Source organism: Lontra canadensis, unplaced genomic scaffold (genome assembly GCF_010015895.1).
Source record: "Lontra canadensis isolate GAN:19392208 unplaced genomic scaffold, GSC_riverotter_1.0 scaffold1, whole genome shotgun sequence".
Lineage (NCBI taxonomy): Eukaryota > Metazoa > Chordata > Mammalia > Carnivora > Mustelidae > Lontra > Lontra canadensis.
The window spans coordinates 3,170,472-3,188,871 of NW_022630995.1; the positions used below are offsets into that span (position 1 = coordinate 3,170,472).

The 18,400-nt window shown below is 38.5% G+C and overlaps 1 protein-coding gene across 1 annotated transcript in view; it reads left to right on the top strand.

Annotated features, from left to right (window-relative positions):
* ANTXR2 (ANTXR cell adhesion molecule 2) overlaps positions 1 to 7,578 on the top strand; it is a 145,880-nt gene extending 138,302 nt beyond the window's left edge. Inside the window, exon 17 of the mRNA XM_032882384.1 lies at positions 5,666 to 7,578. Within this exon, the coding sequence (XP_032738275.1) occupies positions 5,666 to 5,704 (39 nt within the window). The 3' untranslated portion in view covers positions 5,705 to 7,578. The remainder of the gene's footprint in view (positions 1 to 5,665) is intronic.
* The last annotated feature ends 10,822 nt before the right edge of the window (positions 7,579 to 18,400 follow it).

The following is an 18,400-nucleotide window of genomic DNA, read 5'->3' on the forward strand; positions in this document are numbered from 1 at the left end:
CAGTGCAGATAGCTAGTAAAGGAGTTCATAGGCATTAATGCCAGCAGAATTTTAATGCTCAAGAGATGAGAAATGTGGCACTTGCTCTGGCTAACACTACTATTACTGGCTACAGTGAAAATGAATAGGTGAAATTGATTTTCAAAAACTGCAACAGAGTTGGGGTCTGTATACTTAACCAACAGCAAATATGTCAGTTTCTATAGTTCCCTTGTTTTCATCTCTTGTTTAGTTAACTGCAGAGCAGTAACAGCACTAGACAATTTTATTTTGGCTCTCAATTTTCCACTTTCGTGTATGAGGAGACCCAAGAGAAGGTATTGCCAACAGGGATTTCTAGGGAAATGTCAATGAACTTCTTGTTCTAATAGATACTTGTGAAATGCCTGAAAATCACTTAAGTGAAGCTAAAGCTGACAGATTCTGTGAATTTAGACTTTGTTATGACCAGAGTTTTATTTGTGATTTATCCTAGATTCATTTTGTTCCTTCTTAGGCTGAGGGGAAGTGGATAATGGAGTAAAGCTTCGTCACAGAGCTCTACTCTAAGAGATGAATTGATATGTTAATACATTTCAAGTTTATAAAGAATGAATCATAGTACACCTATTTTTTTTAAGAAGCCAAAGAAAACGAGGTGAAGCTTTTAGTTATTAGACAAAGGGTATTTATGCTTATAGAAGAATTTTGGAGATTTTATGAAGAATATTATAGTTTTAATATGGTTGCATGTATAAACTTCAAGTTCATATTAATTATCTAAGTTAACTCAGGTTAAGTTCAAATTAGTCATCCTTTGACATAGCTATCTGCAGAGTACCTCATTAAGTCCTACTGGAATAAGAAAAGGCAACAAAGAAGGGAAATAGACATGATGTTATCTTTTCATATAAGATAGAAGTTGAGGTAATTCCTTTGTGGGAGGGTTTTGAAGATTTAGCTTAGTACGGAGTCTTCATGAATAAGAAAATGGAGATTTCAGAAAGAAATACGTATTAGTTCACATTTACTTACAGCTGGTCTACTTCTAAGGAAGTCTTAAGAAGAAAACCTACCATAAAACTTCAGAATAAAAATAAAGAAATAATTGTGGGCAGAAGTCAAGATACAGCTATACCAGAAAGTGAACACTAAGGGTAGTGGTAACTTCTAGAATATCATGTGGCTGAGCTCTTTGGAAGCCAGCTCACAATGAGAAAGGCTGAGCTGTGGTCGCCGTTATATAATACAAAGGAAGCAGGTAAACTTACCAAAGTGACGAGCTTTTTCTAGCCGACTCGTAATTTCAGTAGTTGATCCCCTAATATCTATGTCCTCAGCAGCAATTTTCCAAAATAGAAAATTCTCCTTAGAACAGAAATCATTTGGGCTCGTTATGAGACCAGAAGTTGAGGGAATGGTGTCGTAGATCTAGATCTAGGAAGGCCTTTCTAAAGAAAAGTAAAGTAACCAAGTCTAGGTGTATGAATTGTTTACTCATGACCTGGCTTAACATAGGCATGAAAATCTTGAATAATAGTTATCAAAATACATTTTTGATACAAACAGAAACAAAATCTTATAGTGAATTATGCTTTTAAAGGTAGGTAAGGGCGGAGTTATTTGAGCCAAATGAGGGAGGCTTGCGTTATGCCTGCTCCTTCCTCTCCTGTGCACCGCGCTGGCCCGAGGCACCCCTGGGGCACCTTGGAGACGTCACTGGTCTTCATGGACTTCGGTAGGAAAAAACCTGCACCTAGAGAGATGGCTAGTATTTCACTTAGAACTTCCCTCTTGAAGATAGTTTTGCCAACTGATCTGAGAGAAGGAATTCCAGAGTTACCATGATGAGTGCCTGAGGCATAAATATTCTACATTATGGGTTGAATAGAGAAATATATGCTCTAGATACCAGGGATATGGTTAGAAAGATTGATGTGGTATGAAAATTGAAGAGCTGCTCTCTCTATATTTTTTTTAAAGATTTTTTCTATTTATTTGACAGACATGGTCACAAGTAGGCAGAGAGGCAGGCAGAGAGAGAGAGAGAAGGAAGCAGGCTCCCCACTGAGCAGAGAGCCCGATGCGGGGCTCGATCCCAGGACCCCAGGATCATGACCTGAGCCAAAGGCAGAGGCTTAACCCACTGAGCCACCCAGGCACCCCAACTTCTCTATATTCTTATTTGAATCAATCCCAGTCTGCATAGCACTTTTGAGATAGGCTGTGTGTGCACATGTATGCACATGTGCACACACACACACACACACATTTTTAAAAAATTAGGTTGCTGTTTGTGGCCTGAGCAAGTGTTTGACCAGGCATTTCATGGAAACTCCTAGAGCTGTGTATCATCAGAGTGAAAACACTAACTGTGGGTTATAAGGTATTTTGATCACCAGCTGTGTCACATCCACGCACTCTCAAGTAGACTTACATTCAGATGGCTGAACCAGGATGTTCAGTAAGTACAGCCCAGAGGTGAGCGAACAAATTGGTCTATGGGAACGTGGAATACCAAAACGCTTGGCACAGTTGGTTGTCAGGAGTGACCCCAAGAGGGAGTAGGTGACAGATTCCTCTGGGAGGAAGATCCCTGATGGCATACTGAATAAAAATTCCCTTCTGGCCAATAGTTCTTTGTTTTTTTTTTTTAATTATTCCATTTTAATTTTTTCCTTTTTAGGGCTACTCTCTTCCAGTTTCTCTATATTTTCTTCTATCCTTTCCCATGGCTGTATTTTTCTCCTTTGTAATCCTTTTTCTCTTTCAAATTTATACTTACTCTGTCTTCCTGTTTTTGAAGTTAGTCACTATGTATTTGTTCATTTATGTGTTTACCATCCATTTACTCTCTCGTTTCTAAGTGAGGATTTATTATGAGTGTGCTCTGTGTTAGGCACTCAGTGACACCGAGGAGGTATGGGTAATAACTACCTGTTTCTTATTGAGAGTTTACTAAGTGCCAGATAGTGTACAAAGTGCTCTCTGAGTATTAATAGATTAATAGGATTAATAGGAGTCCTAAGAATAATAGATCCAATTTTTATTCCTCATTGTACTGATGAGGAAACTGAGGCACAATCTGTTAAATGAGTTGCCCATGATCACACAGTTAACAAGTGGCAGAGCTGCGATCCATAACTAGGGCTTTGGAACCCTTAGACTTAATCACTGTTATCTTACTTTTTTAGATATTCAAGCTGATAGTTATGGTATAGTGTGGTTTGGCTGTAGTGGAGATGCCATGGAAACTTTGAGGGAAAGAGCTCCGTGACTGGGAGAACAGGGTAAAGCTTAACAGAGGAAGTAATTGTTGAACATAAATCCTTTAAGTTACCATTTTTTGGATTTCTGTTAAATTAAAAATACACCCCCACATTATCAGCTCTTGATAAAAAGTGGTAAATACCGAATCCTTGATTAGGAGGGGTAAAGGTATTTATTTATTTATTTTTTTGTTGATGGGTGTGTGTTAAAACACAGGAGTGGATGTTGCTTTTAACAGGTATTTTTAGTACTTGCATCAGTAGACATCCGATAGCTGATGATCAGTACTTAATCCCACATTTTGTAAGTGTGTAAGTAAGGACCTCAGAGTCAAACTCAGTAGGGTTTTCTTCATTTGGGTTTTTATGTCTATAATTAAACCACATCAAATGAAATGAAAAATAATTAGGTCTGACATAATTTAGACATTGAAGAGATTTTAAGAATTCAGGTGAACTATGAATCTCATTTTAAAAAACTACCCACTTGCTTCAAGTAAGTGAATCTGAGTCACTAGGATTAACCTGGTGTGTAGAACAAAAGTGGTCAGAGAAGGAGCCCTATATCTACATCTAGTTAATTAGTGATGACAGTCAAATAAAAGTAGAGATTCATGATAACTTCTTTTCAAAATTATGCAGAAGAGAGAAAACCTTTACTTTTTTAGGTCCATAAACACACAAGAAAAAGATGTCATTAATTCATGTCTATGCTGCCATAATATAATTCTTCATGGATTTGTTGGATTCTCAAAGGACTCCAGAAGATCATATTTTTAATGCTCATCACTTTTCACAGGCGAAGTTCAGATCTATTTCTTATTGCGTCTATAGTTAGACTATTGTGGCTTAGAAGCACTGTGTTATTGCTTTGCTCAAATATTTATTAATTATGTCATTTTTCCTACCTGTCCCCCTTGAAAAAAATGTTTAGAGAAGGGGTATGTAATGAAAATAACATGTATAATGTTCCTATGGCTTTTGGTAATCATATTTAGCTAATTTGGAGAAGAGCATCTTTTCACTTTACATTCTACGGATCTTGTTTGAGGGTTCTAGACAATACAAAAATATAGTCTGAGTGCAAGACCTGTGACCACTGCATTACCGAGGATTTTGACCTCATTCTCAGGTAGTCTTCTGTCTGCTTTTCTCACACCCTTTTGCACAGATATTATTTGTAGACATTAGGTACAAGGTAAGTAATAAAATTGACAATTAGAATAATATTGTCTCCAAATTATTAAGAAGATGTATAATTTGATGAATGTCTCTGCCTTTTAGGCAGAAGTTAATGGAAAAACTACTTTGCTTTTTTGCTTTTCTCTTTCTTCAGTAATTTCTGAAAGATCTAAATTTATTGAGCAGACATTTTTGAGAGGAAAATGGACCACAATCCCGTTTTGATGTTCTAGGCTTTCTTCTCCAACAGTATTTGTTGTTCCTTTTGAATATTCCCATGGATTGGCTATCTAAAATAAACTTAATTGTTCACATTTAGAGAGAAATAAAGAGAAGTTCTAAAATATGAAGTTAGAGAGCAGGTATTAAAACAAATAGGAAAATCTCAGTAAGATGGTACTCCTTACCTTAAACTAGACAGTGGTACACTAGCTTTTGGCCTGTTGAGAAATCTGGATGTGATTTATGTAGCACAGGGTATCAGCAGAGGCATACCAACGAGAGGGAAGAGGGGATCCTTTATCACTAATTGAAAACTTTTTCAAATAATTCTTGGATTATTTACAATTACATACGAAACAATGTGTCTTTGTAACCTTTCTTGAAGTGCTAAGGAGTTGGAATGACAAAGTCTCTTTAAAACTGTGGAATGCAAATAAATAGTCACCATTCAGGGAGGACATGTAATGATGGCGTGTAGTTGTGCACGGAGAAATGGTCAACAACAGAGGACAAGTTTTCTAAGTCTCTTGCAAACCAGTTGTGAAATGCAGTCCCAGAGCGATGCCCTGTCTTCCCTCTCCCTGACTCTTACTACCTCTCAAGTGCATTCCTCACTTATACATTTTAGAAGCACCAGTTTTACATCAGTTTTAAAAGCACCAGATTGCATAAAGGAGTACTTTCATTTAAATCCATTATAGAAGGAAACATAGGGTTTGGCTTTGATATTTTTATTGCTGAGATAGTAATGCAGTACTTTAAATAGCAATAACATAGTTCTGTTTTACAGAGTTTTTTACACTCTAATTTTACCATACCATTGTGTAGATGAACTTGCTGTGGGAAAGATCTGAATGAACTACCATGCTTTGACCCAGGGGGAAAAACATGACTTTGTGGTTCATCTTAACATTGACCTGTTCTTGCATAATACCTAGAAAACTAGGTATTCTTATGCTTTTTTATAATTGCTTTACTAATTCAATCATGATTTTTTTTTTTTTCATTTCTAGGGCCGGTGCATAAACTTCTCCCGAGTTCCATCTCAGTAAAAGGAAAGCAGGAAGACCAAAGAAGATATGAAGATACATCTTACACTGCTGATATCCAACCAAATGGAAAAAAAAAAAAAAATGAAGTGAATTTCAGAAGTTTTTGGAAGAACAGCTTTCTTCCTCTCAGTCAGGAAATGTTTTCTCTGCCTTCTGCTTTGCTTGCACCAAACATTTTTAAATACTCGTTCTGCCATCTACATGAGAGTTGGTGAAACCCACTGGTAACTCATGATTCATGACATTGAACATAAAGACTCATGTTAGTCTACCTGCTATGGTTTATACAAGAAAGTTGGTTGGAATGTGGAGAGGAGGAAAAAGCAAAAACAACAGCATGAAGATATCAAAACAGGGACCACGGAACAATGGGACGTGACGGGTCTGTAATGGAGAGAGGAGTGCTTTACATGGAGACATGGCACTCCCAATTTTACATTGCAAGATTGTCCGCCACAGGCGGAGTATGAAATTTCCCACCAGGGCAAGCAGATACGGGAGTCCATTTCCTTATAGCTATGTCAGATCACAAAATCCTCCCCAGTCCCCTATCACACTGTGCCTTACGGGAAGCTTCTGACTGGAAAATCTTGTCATTCTAACACTGAAAAGTGCACACGCATGACAAAATGTAGACAGAATGCCTCAAGGTATTGGTAGCAAGCAAGATTTTGCCCTTTAGTTGTTGAAGACACCTTTCTTCATTATGCACTCGGGAAAAGAAGAAAATTAATAGAGCGTTATTACGCAGGAAGACAGCCTCTAACCAAAGGTCTTGAGTGGAGTTTAAGGGACTTGTGCTTTGAGGACTCGTCCCTGGGAGTGGGGATTTACCCCACTCTCTATATTTAGGGTGTAGTAGCGCATAAAGCATTAATATCTATAAACACACCGGGAGTTTATTTTGCTTTAATTTAAAGGAAGCGGTAACCACAAAGCTTCCGCTCAGGGTTTTTCCTTCCTCCAAGTCTCCAAGGGCTCTTCAGCGTCACAAGCCAGCAACTCTCTTTGCATGAAAATTTCAAAGTTTAATTAATATAATTAAAGGCAACAGCAAGCAGCAGCCTGTGAAGATTTTGCTCATCTTTTTTATGCCTTTTGACATTGAATGACCTATTACTGTGTGCGCATTACTTGGATCTTGAGGGGCACTCTACCTTGGTTATGAGTCAGTCGAGAAAAAAAGACCTCCTCTCATCAATTTATACATTAAAAATTTTCAGGAGGGTCGGCCACCACAAAACATCAAAATGTATGTATTATAATTTTTTAGAAAAACCACCATCATGGCATGTCGACGATGCCAGATTATGTTAGCGTGAGCGGAAACACTGTGGGGGAGGAAGAAGGCAGCAGCTGAAGAAAAAAGCTCAAATGATCTAGTCACTTTCGATACTGTACTTCAGATGCGAAATGGATATTCGACTCGAAACCTGACAAAACCCGCCTGCTTTGATGTGAACTGGTATAGACAATGACCAGTGGCTGGGTCAGTGGGATGTCTCTCTGCGAGCACAAAGGCTTATCAAGTGACACTAAAAATAAGTTCAACAACCATCACGTTGGAAGGAAGGAGGTGAACATTTCATGTTTGGCGGGCATGCGAGTGCACAAGATGGAAAGAGCGATTTGGAGCATCCCGGTATAATTACCCCCATTGTGCCCTTAATGGAAATTTCAGAGGATGGGAGTGATTCTGTTGGTTGGTGTCCAGATTTGTGGCACGGCTCCAAGAAGCCTTACTCACACACACAAATATATATATACATGCATATCCTCTAGCTTGAATCATTTGCTCAAGTTTATTTATGTCACTGGCTGGCTGGATCCAAAGTCATGTGTCTCCATATTCGTAAATAAAATTTTACCTGTGCCTCCGCTACCATGTTATTTAAACCTACATAAACTCAAGCTTTGTTTGGCTAAATATAGAATTGTCCTGGTTAGTTTCAGAATAGAATTATATTCAGTTCCAAGATGTTGCTTACGGTCACAAACGGTACTATTGCCATTCGGTTATCCATGCGTGCAAGTGCCCCTTGGATGCCTGATGCACGCCTAGGGAGTTCCCGTAGACCTTTGCTCAACATTTGCATCTGAGACAGCATGCATTGCTGTGTTCCTAAATTAACGCTTCATTTCAGATCCGTGCACACCCATAGCAGTATTTAAAAGCACCAAAGACTCTGCAGAAGCTACGGCTCTTTCTTGGGATTTGTCCCCTGGAATTTGTCTACTATCATACGGCATTTGTGTGGCATTTCGATTTTGCTGCATGAGCAATTGTGAGTAGACCTCTGTCCTCAGAGGACAAAACAGCTTTCTGTGGAACGTTAACGTAAATAGGTTTCCAATTGTAATGCCACCAGGAAGAGCTTTCACTAATGAGGGAGAGGCGATGGTCTATATGTAGACTCAGAAAGCACCATTCATTCATTAAGTTCAAAGACAGATGGAATTTCATTGCACTTAAAGAGATGAACCAGATCTATGCTATTTTCTCTCATTTTGCCATCTAACATGTAGAAGAATTTGCTTTGAAAGAGTGCTGTTTACTCACCGAAGAACTAAATCAAAAACCTCTATGCCCTTTAAACAGGAAAATAAAAGGTTAGAATAAAGCCATTTATTTTAAGTTTAATAACATTTTAAATTTTTTATAGGGAGAAATAGTTCCCGTTTAATTTTCCGGACATAATGTCAGTCGAGATCTACTTTCTGCGTGTAAACGAGGAAGTTTTTATCCGTAATCCATTTGTGTTGCATAAGGTTGCGACAACAATTAAGTGGGAAATGATTCCTAACTTATGTGTCTACTCTGCCTGGAAAGAAAGTTTTGAAGTCATCTATATATATTTCATAACAATGTCTGTTCTTTATGGATTTGATCCATAAATATTTATCTATCTGAAAACTTTGATACTTGGAATGTTTTCCTTAAAGCATTTGGTGCTCCAAGAAAAAACATTTGGTGCTAAGAGTTGCAGCACTGATGCCTTTCCCCAAGTTAATTCTATTTTAAAAATTTATATTTCCTTCCCAATGAGATGCAGAGTAAAATTTGAGACCCTCCATTAAGTAGGGAGCAGCATCTGTCTCCTATAGAAATTCTTATTTTGACAAAAATAGAGAAGGTCTAAGCCTCCTATATTTAAAATTGTTTGAGAAATGATTTGCTTATATTCCCCCTGAACTTTATTTGAACCATTTAAAATCGTAAATTATTCAATATTTGTTTTTCTAATAAATCCTTACTGCATATAAGATCTGGGTGTCTCTGTGAAGTTAATAACTTTACTACGTAAATATCACTGACCGTTGTTTACTGCTCAGAGGCCATGTGTTAGTTTAGTTTTAAAATCAAAATATGACCCAAAAGTATTTAAAACATTTTCGATTGATCCATTTCCATGCATCTTTTTTGAATTTTAAGAGAGCAAAACGTAATTAGATGCCATAGACAAGGATTGTAAAGCACTTTCCTCCTCCGTGGCAAGACCATGCTTAACTTTTGTTAGGTCTTGGACAGCATCGCATTACTTTAGGAAGTTTATTAGTGTTGTATTCCTAAAAAATTTGGTAGGTATGTAATTTAGGAGAGAAATAGAGACATTATTTTAATACGAAAGGAAATGTGTAATCTGGAATCGGAATACATGGTGCATCTGTCATGCATTTAAATAAAGGAAGGGGCAGGTGAGGCTAGCGGATGTCTGCTCTCAGATAAAGAAGCTGAGTACTGCTACGCGTTCTAGTCCGGGGTTAGAGCCGTACTTTGCTTAGTGAACTTCTACAGCATATTTCTGAGAACACTTTAATTTTGGTATATTCCTGCACTTACTAGCATATAATTCAGTCAAATTGACCAAAGGAAATAAATTTTGAGAACTCATAATGCAGCAAGCCCTGTGCTATTTTTTTAAAAATAAACTTTATTTTTGTGCTCTTCTGCCAAAAGAAGATGCTGTTTAAAGAGTGCACAGTAGAAGGTGCAAATTTGTATTAAAATGTGCTTGTTCAGATCACTTTACAAGACCTATATTAAGGTGACGTGGGGTGTGTGTGAGAGAGAGAGTGAGTCAGTGTGATGTGCTACACACATATCTTAGCTTAGGAAACAGGGGACGAATGACATAGCCCAGAGAGCTAGCCACAACTCACCTGCTGAAACTGAACTGATCAGCTTCTCAGCCACAGACTAGAGATGGACTGGAGGCGTCTCAAGTTCCTTCCAGCTCTGACAACATTCTGTGAATATAGTCACAGAGGTTTTAGTATTTATGTATTTCGTATTTTTAATGACTGGCCTCATTTGAAGAGAACAGCAATATTAGCTCTGTAAACTGCCATTTGGTTTCCAAAAAGACACTGAACCATAGTACATAATTTTATAATTAGCCATAATAGAGTAATTTCTCAGTAATTTCTTACAACTAGAATTTGTCAAAGAGGCAACTGATGATAAAATTTATATCTGTTGAAACCTCTGAAACGATGAGTAAGAAATACTGGGAAGTACATCTGTGTGTTTCATTCTGACCTTACAGTCATGGCAGGTGTCCCAAAGGCATATGTAAAGATATATAGAAATTGTAACAGTATACTTACACTACCAGTTTTAATGATGAGGTACTTTGTATACTGCAGAAAGTTAAATTATTAAACCCTTCTTTTCCTTAGTAAAAATTAAGAAAACAATCTTAATTGACAATAACTATGCTATGTTCCCCATAGGAAGTATTCAAAATGGCAAACATTTTACTGAGCAATTTGAATACTACTTAGAATATATAGTATGTTAGAATTGCTAAACTTTGACAAAGTTACCATTGTTTTATTATAGAAGAAAACTCTGGAAGTGAGAATTTAAAAAACAAAAAAGGATGCTTCACATTGTCTCCTAATCACTGTAAAGTTATTTATGTTTTAGTTGAATTATATTTGCAAGATTATAAATGCCAGTGGATAAGCCAAAATAAATTGTAAAAGTTATTAAAATGTACATTTAAGTAGATCTCAATTTGGTTAGAAACATCACAAGTTAATCTTGTAGAATATATACAATCCAAAAGATATGCATTGTCTTTATGCTAAAAGGCAAGGTATTCAACAACTTAGATGCAAAACAAAGGAACTGAGAGCTTCCAAAGTCATAGATAATAGAAAAAGGAAATTGTCACATCATGTGCTAAATTAGAAGCAAATGTAAACCTCTAGCCATGCTTTTGTACTCCACCATCTGATTTGTGTAAGTAACTTGGGAAAGAAAAACACACAATATAAAATAAGATTGACTAGTTCTAGCAGATGACACCTGTAAATAGAATTTTTACCAGTTGAAATTCAGATGTGAAATGAGATGATTATCATTATCACACTAAAGTTTTCTTTTGAGTTCTTTTTTTAACATCCCATAATCCTAAAAGGCTCTGTTAATTAAATAGAGCAATGACAGACCTTCATCTTCTTTAAATACTTTGTTTGTGTGAGGCTGTCACATGGAAAGAAAGATTATATTTTAAACAATATGTTCAAGTGTAAAAAATTCTTCAGCAAATTCTTAATGTTTAAAAAAGTGGGAGAAAGTTCCAGGACTTTTGTAATCAACATCATGGGATTCTTCATAAAGAGCTGAGTATTTCAGAAAGATTGAAAAGATTTTAAATATATTTTTAAAAGGATATAAAAGACTATATTATTCAATATTCAGTGTGTTTTATCTCACTTTAAAGGATATTGGTATGATTAGAATAATATAGACAACACTGAAAAGAAAATCACAATGGCATTACACTGTTTAATATCTCTGTATTTCTGCCACCCTCCAGAAAGCACTGAAATGACGAATTTTTGTCAATGATTTAAAAAATTTAACTCAAACGATAAAGACCAGTTCATTAGTGGTTTCAAAATTACTAAATTTATTGAACTGGTAAAGATAAAATCATCAAAGTATTTTTTCTAATCATATATGAAATGGAAGGGATTCCTGTGCTTTAAAAAAGATTTCCCTTAACTCTTCAAAAATCAGTCCAGTAATCTCGACCCAAGGTCACTATGCATATGTTTATAATTTCTAACTTTGGAAAAAATGTTCTTAGTGTCGATTAAGTTGAAAAGAGAGAGCTTTATTAATTTTCTGTTGCTTCTATCACAAATTACCACAAACTTGGTGGCTTAAAACAACGCAAACTTCTTCTCTTAAAATCCATTTGAGTGAGCTAAAAAGTTAAGGTTTCCACAGCATTAATTCCTTCTGGAGTCTCTGAGAGGAGGATTTGTTTTCGTGTCTTGTTCAGCTTCTAGTGTCCACCTGTAACCGTTGGCTTGTGGCCCCTTCTTCTGTCTTCAAAATGAATCATTCCACCCTCTGCCACAATTATCACATCCCCTTTTGTCTTTCTCGTTTCTTCCCTCAAAATCCCTCACATAATCATATCTGCAGAGTCCCTTTGCCATGGATAGTAACAGTCCCAGGTTCTGGGGATTAGAACATGGACATCTTGTGGAGCCATTATTCAGCCTACCACAAAGATAGCATGATTTACCTTTCATTAAATATTTCCCTTGTATCTAACACCCCAAGAAAATTCAAGTTGGGTTCAAATGTATCCATCACATCCTTGCCGGCCCATATTCTTTAGATCTTGTCATCACACAAGTGATTTTGTTTTTGGAGGAATTCCATTTGTCCCCATTCTACTGTTTCATATTTCACTTGAAATTTTTCTCAGAAAAGGAAAAATGCCAGAGGATAAATTCTTGGAAGATTTTTTGCCAGATGATAAACCTCACACAAGGCTGAGAAGCATATGGACAGTTTTTTATTGCCTCTGGAGAATTTACCTGGCCTATCTGTCCGAGCCCAGAAGTTAACCTAGATTTAGTCCCTGTAATACTTTATGCTGTCCTACTGAAAACCTATTTGGAAGGTATTGAAATACCACTAGAGACAAAGGACGAAAATAAGTTGATATTGCTAATATCAGCAATATACATATAAAACGAACTTGAGAAACACTTCTTAAATTATTGTATTAACTATTTTGTGCTAACTCATGTGGTGTTCACACTGGTACACCCTGTGTTTATATAGGTCATTGATTGCAATCTTATCTCTCATACAATTTTTATATGTATATTATATATATGGATATTTTATGTTATGTATATATATCAAACTATATTATATATAATATATATGTAATAGTTAACTGTTGAATCTTAGGTTGTGGGATATGTGTTCTGGAGTGACGTCATACTTGGTCCCATATATGATATCACTCCAGAACATACATTCCACAACCAAGAATTCAACAGATGACTATTGCGATGCCTCCTGAAGGCCAGACAGTGCCTGTGGCTCACCAGGGAGATGCTGTAATGAATCAGCTGATCTTCCCTTCCAGCGGAGAAAATACCTTCAGCAAATAGGTAACAAGTGGGATGAATATTTTAAATGTTGTTAATATTGATTACTTAACTGGGTTGCAGATTTCAGGGGAAAAACTGGAAGAAGCAGCGTTTTAAAGGATAAGGACACAAAGGGAGAAAGAAAGAAGAATGTGGTAGACCTTGGAGAAGCACACCCCAGAGTCAGTAGAAACTTAGGCTGTCTGTGATGACCCAGAGATAAGAATTACAGAAGGGAGAGTAGGAAGGGTGGGAAAAGGCAGGACAGGGTGGTTTAGGAAGGGATTGGAAGGCATACGGTGCTATTCACTCTTTTTTACGGCATCTTCAGGATGGGAAGAAGTCGTTCAGCAGGTGTCAGAGGTCTAAAGCAGGAAAGCAAGATCAGCAGGTTGGGATTTTGAAGCAGAGATTAGGGAGGAGACCATAAAGGAAAGGGTGTCATGGACACTTTGGCATCTCTCCTCAAACCCCACATCCCTGTGCACTGTCTGGGTAGCACATTTCTGAGCTGCTCATACCTCCTTGAATTATGGGAGCATTTGTTTTCTACTGCCTCAATTAAAACCTACCCCTCAGTTTTAAACAGATGCCATGTGTTTAAAGTTAGAACTAGTCATTCTTGCTTCACACTTGTATTTTTCTCTGTTACTTTTAAAGATCCAAAAAGAGTACTACTATTTTGAATAATTTGGCCCACAGTACTACCTCCCCCCCCCACATCCTGTCTCTATGGGACTTCTCAACCCTGTGCCGAGATCTCTGGGGTCTGACCCCCACCTTGTCTCTTGTTGCCTTCTTCAGCCTCACCCCCACATGAGCTAGAGTGAATGTCCTGTGAATGCTTGGGCAACCCGTGCCCCTGTCACAGCATGTCTGGCCCAGAATACCACTCATGAGGATGCCTCTCCTATCGAATTAGCCTTCACTTTGGGGGCTTCTGCTGCAATGGAGACAAAAAGACCCCCACTTTAATGTGATGTTATAATTTATTAAACAGGCACCATTCTTGGCGCTGGAAAAACAGTAGCGAAGAACAAGATTTTGGCCCTCGTGGACTTTACATTCAAGTGGGGAACTAGGAAACAAACAGTGGGACTTCCGGAGACGCTCCCGTAATGTGTCCAGTGTATAGTACAGGCCGATGTACCGTGAGGGAAATAAAACAGGAGGAGATACACCCTGAGTAGAAAGGGATTTACAGTTGAGGGAGTCAGGGAAGGCGTCTCAGGGGCCGAGAATTCCAGGTAGAGGGAAGAGCATATTCCCAGGGGCTGAAGCGGGAAGGAACTTGGTAAGAACAAGATGGTGACTGGAGAAGGGTAGCGGCGTTGAGAGTCTGTGATGGGAGAAGAAGCTGAGGTAGCAGGAAGCAGAGCTGGTAGGGCTCCCAAGGCCCCAGAGGGAGATGAGTGGATACTGTCACCATGGCAGGAAACCAGTTCCTGGAGGCGTCGCGCAGTACAGTGACATGTTCTGCTTTGTGCTAGGGGCCAAAAAAAATATGACTCTAGCTTCTGTGTGGAGAGTAAGCTTTGGGAGGCCAAAATGGAAGTGGGGAGATGTGTGTGAAGTACTGAGAGATCTCTTCTTTAAATTCTGTGTAAGTTCATACATGTGTTTGCCAAAGAGCAGTGATCAATATGGAGGAACTAGGTTTCAAGTTGATATTATTAAAAGGAATACCAGGGAGTTAAAACTATCTTTTATTTTATTTTATTTTATTTTATTTTATTTTATTTTATTGTTATGTTATGTCACCACACAGTCCATTTTCCGTTCGGATGTAGCGCTCCATGAGTTAAAACTGTCTTGTACTCCAGTTGCTTATGTGCTTGGTAACTGGAGCAACTGCCTTTCCTCTCCTCTTTGTGGTGAGCAAAAGAGCACGACAAGCCGTGTCGAAGAACTTACCTCAGTGCAGAGGGGCTCTTACAAAGTCATCCCTTCGGAGCTTCAGCTGAGTCCCCCCACGTGAAGTGAGTCTCAGATCCGAGCTCTGCAACAGCGGCTGAACAAAACTGAATTTCTCCGCGTAAAACAAATAATGGAGGCTTTTCCCCCTCCCCGAAATAGAAGGGAAATAAAATGGGGAGAAAAGAGGAAAGGAGAAGGGCCGAACAACATTATAGGAGGGTAGAGCATACACGGAGAAGATGACAGAGGGAATGGTTGTGTGTGTAAGAATGGGGAAGCCTGGGGTTCTGTTTTCCGTGGCATGCATTCCTGCAGTGCAAGGCCTACCGTCTCCTAATTTCGTCCGCTGTTTTTGTGTTACTTAAGGGGGTTTCTTGAGTTCAGGAAAAGCTTTCAAGGGATGATAAAATGATCCTTAAAGTTAACATAAAAATGAGCCTCTCAGAAAATGTGCAAAATATTGAGAACTGGCCATTCTAAAACTGATGAATGGGTTTAAGGTAAATTATATGGCTCTTAAACAGCAAGTTGTCCCCACCTGTTAACTGTTTTCCTAGATATATATATATATATATAATATATATTCATAATATATATACATGGTAACAGGGGAGAGTGATTTTGAAGTCAATAAAACTAATATCTCTTGCAAACATTGTTCATGTAGCAGTCTTGAACAAGACGTCCATAAAACTGATAAATTCTAAAATGATAGAAATAAAAGGGGCCAGATTCTCCAAATTTCCCCTAAAATATTATATCATGTGCCAGTGAACCTTGAGTTTTTAGGAACAAATTATTAGACTCTATGCATGCAATAAGGGTAACATTTACATCTCTCGTATTTTTTACTTTAGATAGCTGCATACACACTCCTTTTTAGGAAATACACTTGTATTCAAAAATGCTATAAACAATTCAAAATATGAACCTTTTTGCACTTCACAATCCTAAGGATATCCCTAATATGTCCGTGAAGCATTCTGACATCTGAAAATAATGATTTCTTAGCATGCTTAAAGAAAACAAGGCAAATCACTTAACATTAATAACTTGCATTTATATATCTTTTTATAATTTTCCAAAGTACGTCCATGTGTACTTTTCACTGTTTTTATTAATAAATATGTACTGGCCTTACACTAAGTATCCAACACAAATCTGGTGAAAACCCACGCAAATTTAGTGTGAAATTATGGTGTCAAGGTATGGGTGGAAGGTGGAAAAAATGGCCTTCCCATGATGCTCAGTAAAAAGAGTCTTACAGCATGAATCCTGAGTGGCCCATTTAAAAATAAACCCTGATCACATAAAATGAGATTTAATGCTAAATGAGGCCTGCTTTATATGGGCAACCCTAGATAAACTCTGTACCGCTGAGAGTATCTCATTTTGCTGCCACACAATTTTCCGTGTATATTAACAGCCTTCCTGAGGAAGCAAAATACTTGTAAATCATTTAATGTACTTTAAAACATTACTTTGGTCTAACTCACAGATAAGTTAAGCCACATAAAAATTTAATATCCCCTAAGGGTAAACAAAACAAAACAAAATACCATAAAAATGATGAGGTTAAGAAGGTTGACATGATTCCTAGGAAAAATGAAGGTTTCTGTAGGAAATTGTTTTCAGGGCCAGCTGAAGGACATTATGACAGAGATCATTGCTTTAACGTAATTTCAGAGGCAGTTAATGTTGAACAAGAAAGGAAAGAAAACCCAAGACAGTGAAAGGATAATTAATTCAGTCTTGGTTTTAATTTCCAAGGATCATATGGTGAAGTGACCCTTCATAACAGACAACTGAACTAGATTTATATTTTGCTTTTTTACCTTGTGACGATTAACTCTTCCTGGTGTTTATTCCGTTTTGACATCAATGTTTCCCCTACATTTTACCAACTGACCTGCACAAAGCAGGTGGGGAACGGTGTTGCAGAGGACGAAGCCAGGCACCGAAATATTCCTGCCTCCAAGGCACCCTACTTTTCTGATAGTCCTTGGAGACGGCATGATGTTCCTGGTGTGGAATCCTGGGGGTAGCAGAGGTTAGCCGTGATTGGTAGCCGGGAACGTAAAGACCCCAGATTAATGCAAACCCTGTTGCCAAAAACGGACCAAGAAGGTCAGACGCCAATCAATGCCCAGTGTTACAAGTGATGAAAAGCAAAGGTAAGAACAAAGTCAGAGTGGGAAACCTGCCTTATTTTGCAGATTCTGTAGCTTCCCTGGTGAATGCTGACGGGTACCTCCATGTGCCTGTCTCTGCACTAGGCCAGGGGACCCTGCAGTGAGGAAGACAAACTGGTCCCAGCAGTCTTACTGACAAGTGCGGACCAGCATGCAACAAGACGATGCAAGGTTGTGGGTTCTCTAAAGGGGAGACATGAAGTGCTATAGGGCCAGGTATTGGAGGGGGGGCTAACCTCATCTATGTCATTAGGGGAAGCTGTGAAGTTGCCACAGACACCGGGAGGGTGAGTAACATTTCCTTCCTTCCCTCCTCTCTTCAGTCCTCCTCACTTAGCAGCGTAAGCCTAGCGTGGGACGGCAGACAGCCTGGCACACGATAGGCTCTAAATGAGTATCTGTTAATGAGTTAGAAAATGGTCATTCAGACTTCCAGTTCCTCCACAACTGAGTAGTCCTCATCCCTCCCAAGTCCTCCCTATTACAGCCCCAGGTTCCTGCACACAACACGACAAAAACATAGGAGGCCCGTGAGAGGTGCAGCAAAGAAGGCAGAGTCCCAACACTTGAGGAATAACATGCAAGTGCGTCCCTAGCCGTCCTTGTTGCTTTACCTGAGAAAGGGGGCTGCAGAAGCCTCCAGCTGGGAATCCTCAACAGGATGAACCTAGAAAGCCCCAAAGACAGCCTCATTCAACCAGGCAAAGGATAGGGGAAGGGGGCCTACCAGCAGAAAGCCTTTTTGGCAATACTTAGTCAAATCCAACCAGTGACAAAGGAAAAAAGAACATGCTCCCTCACCCTGGTGTTTTCCGTGGAGCTGAGTGGGAAGTTGCCTCCAGCACTCAGCGCCTCACCATGCCACAGAAGCAGGGAGTGAGCTACAATTCGCCCGCTAGGTTCTCTCCCGTCTAATGGAAACAAGGGGTAGCGAGTTGAGGGTCACCCTTAACTAGCAGCCATGAGACTTCAGTAAGGGGTGGCAAGGTTGCATGAGTCACCATTATGCTTTAATCCACAGCCCCTGTGAGCATCAGCAAGTCCTCCACACACCAAAATTGTACCTCCACACACCAAAATTCCATTTTTGGAATTGTTGCCACATTCATCTTTGATTATTTTTGTCATATTTACAAATTGATCCATGTGCCATTTCTTTCTTTCTTTTTTTTTA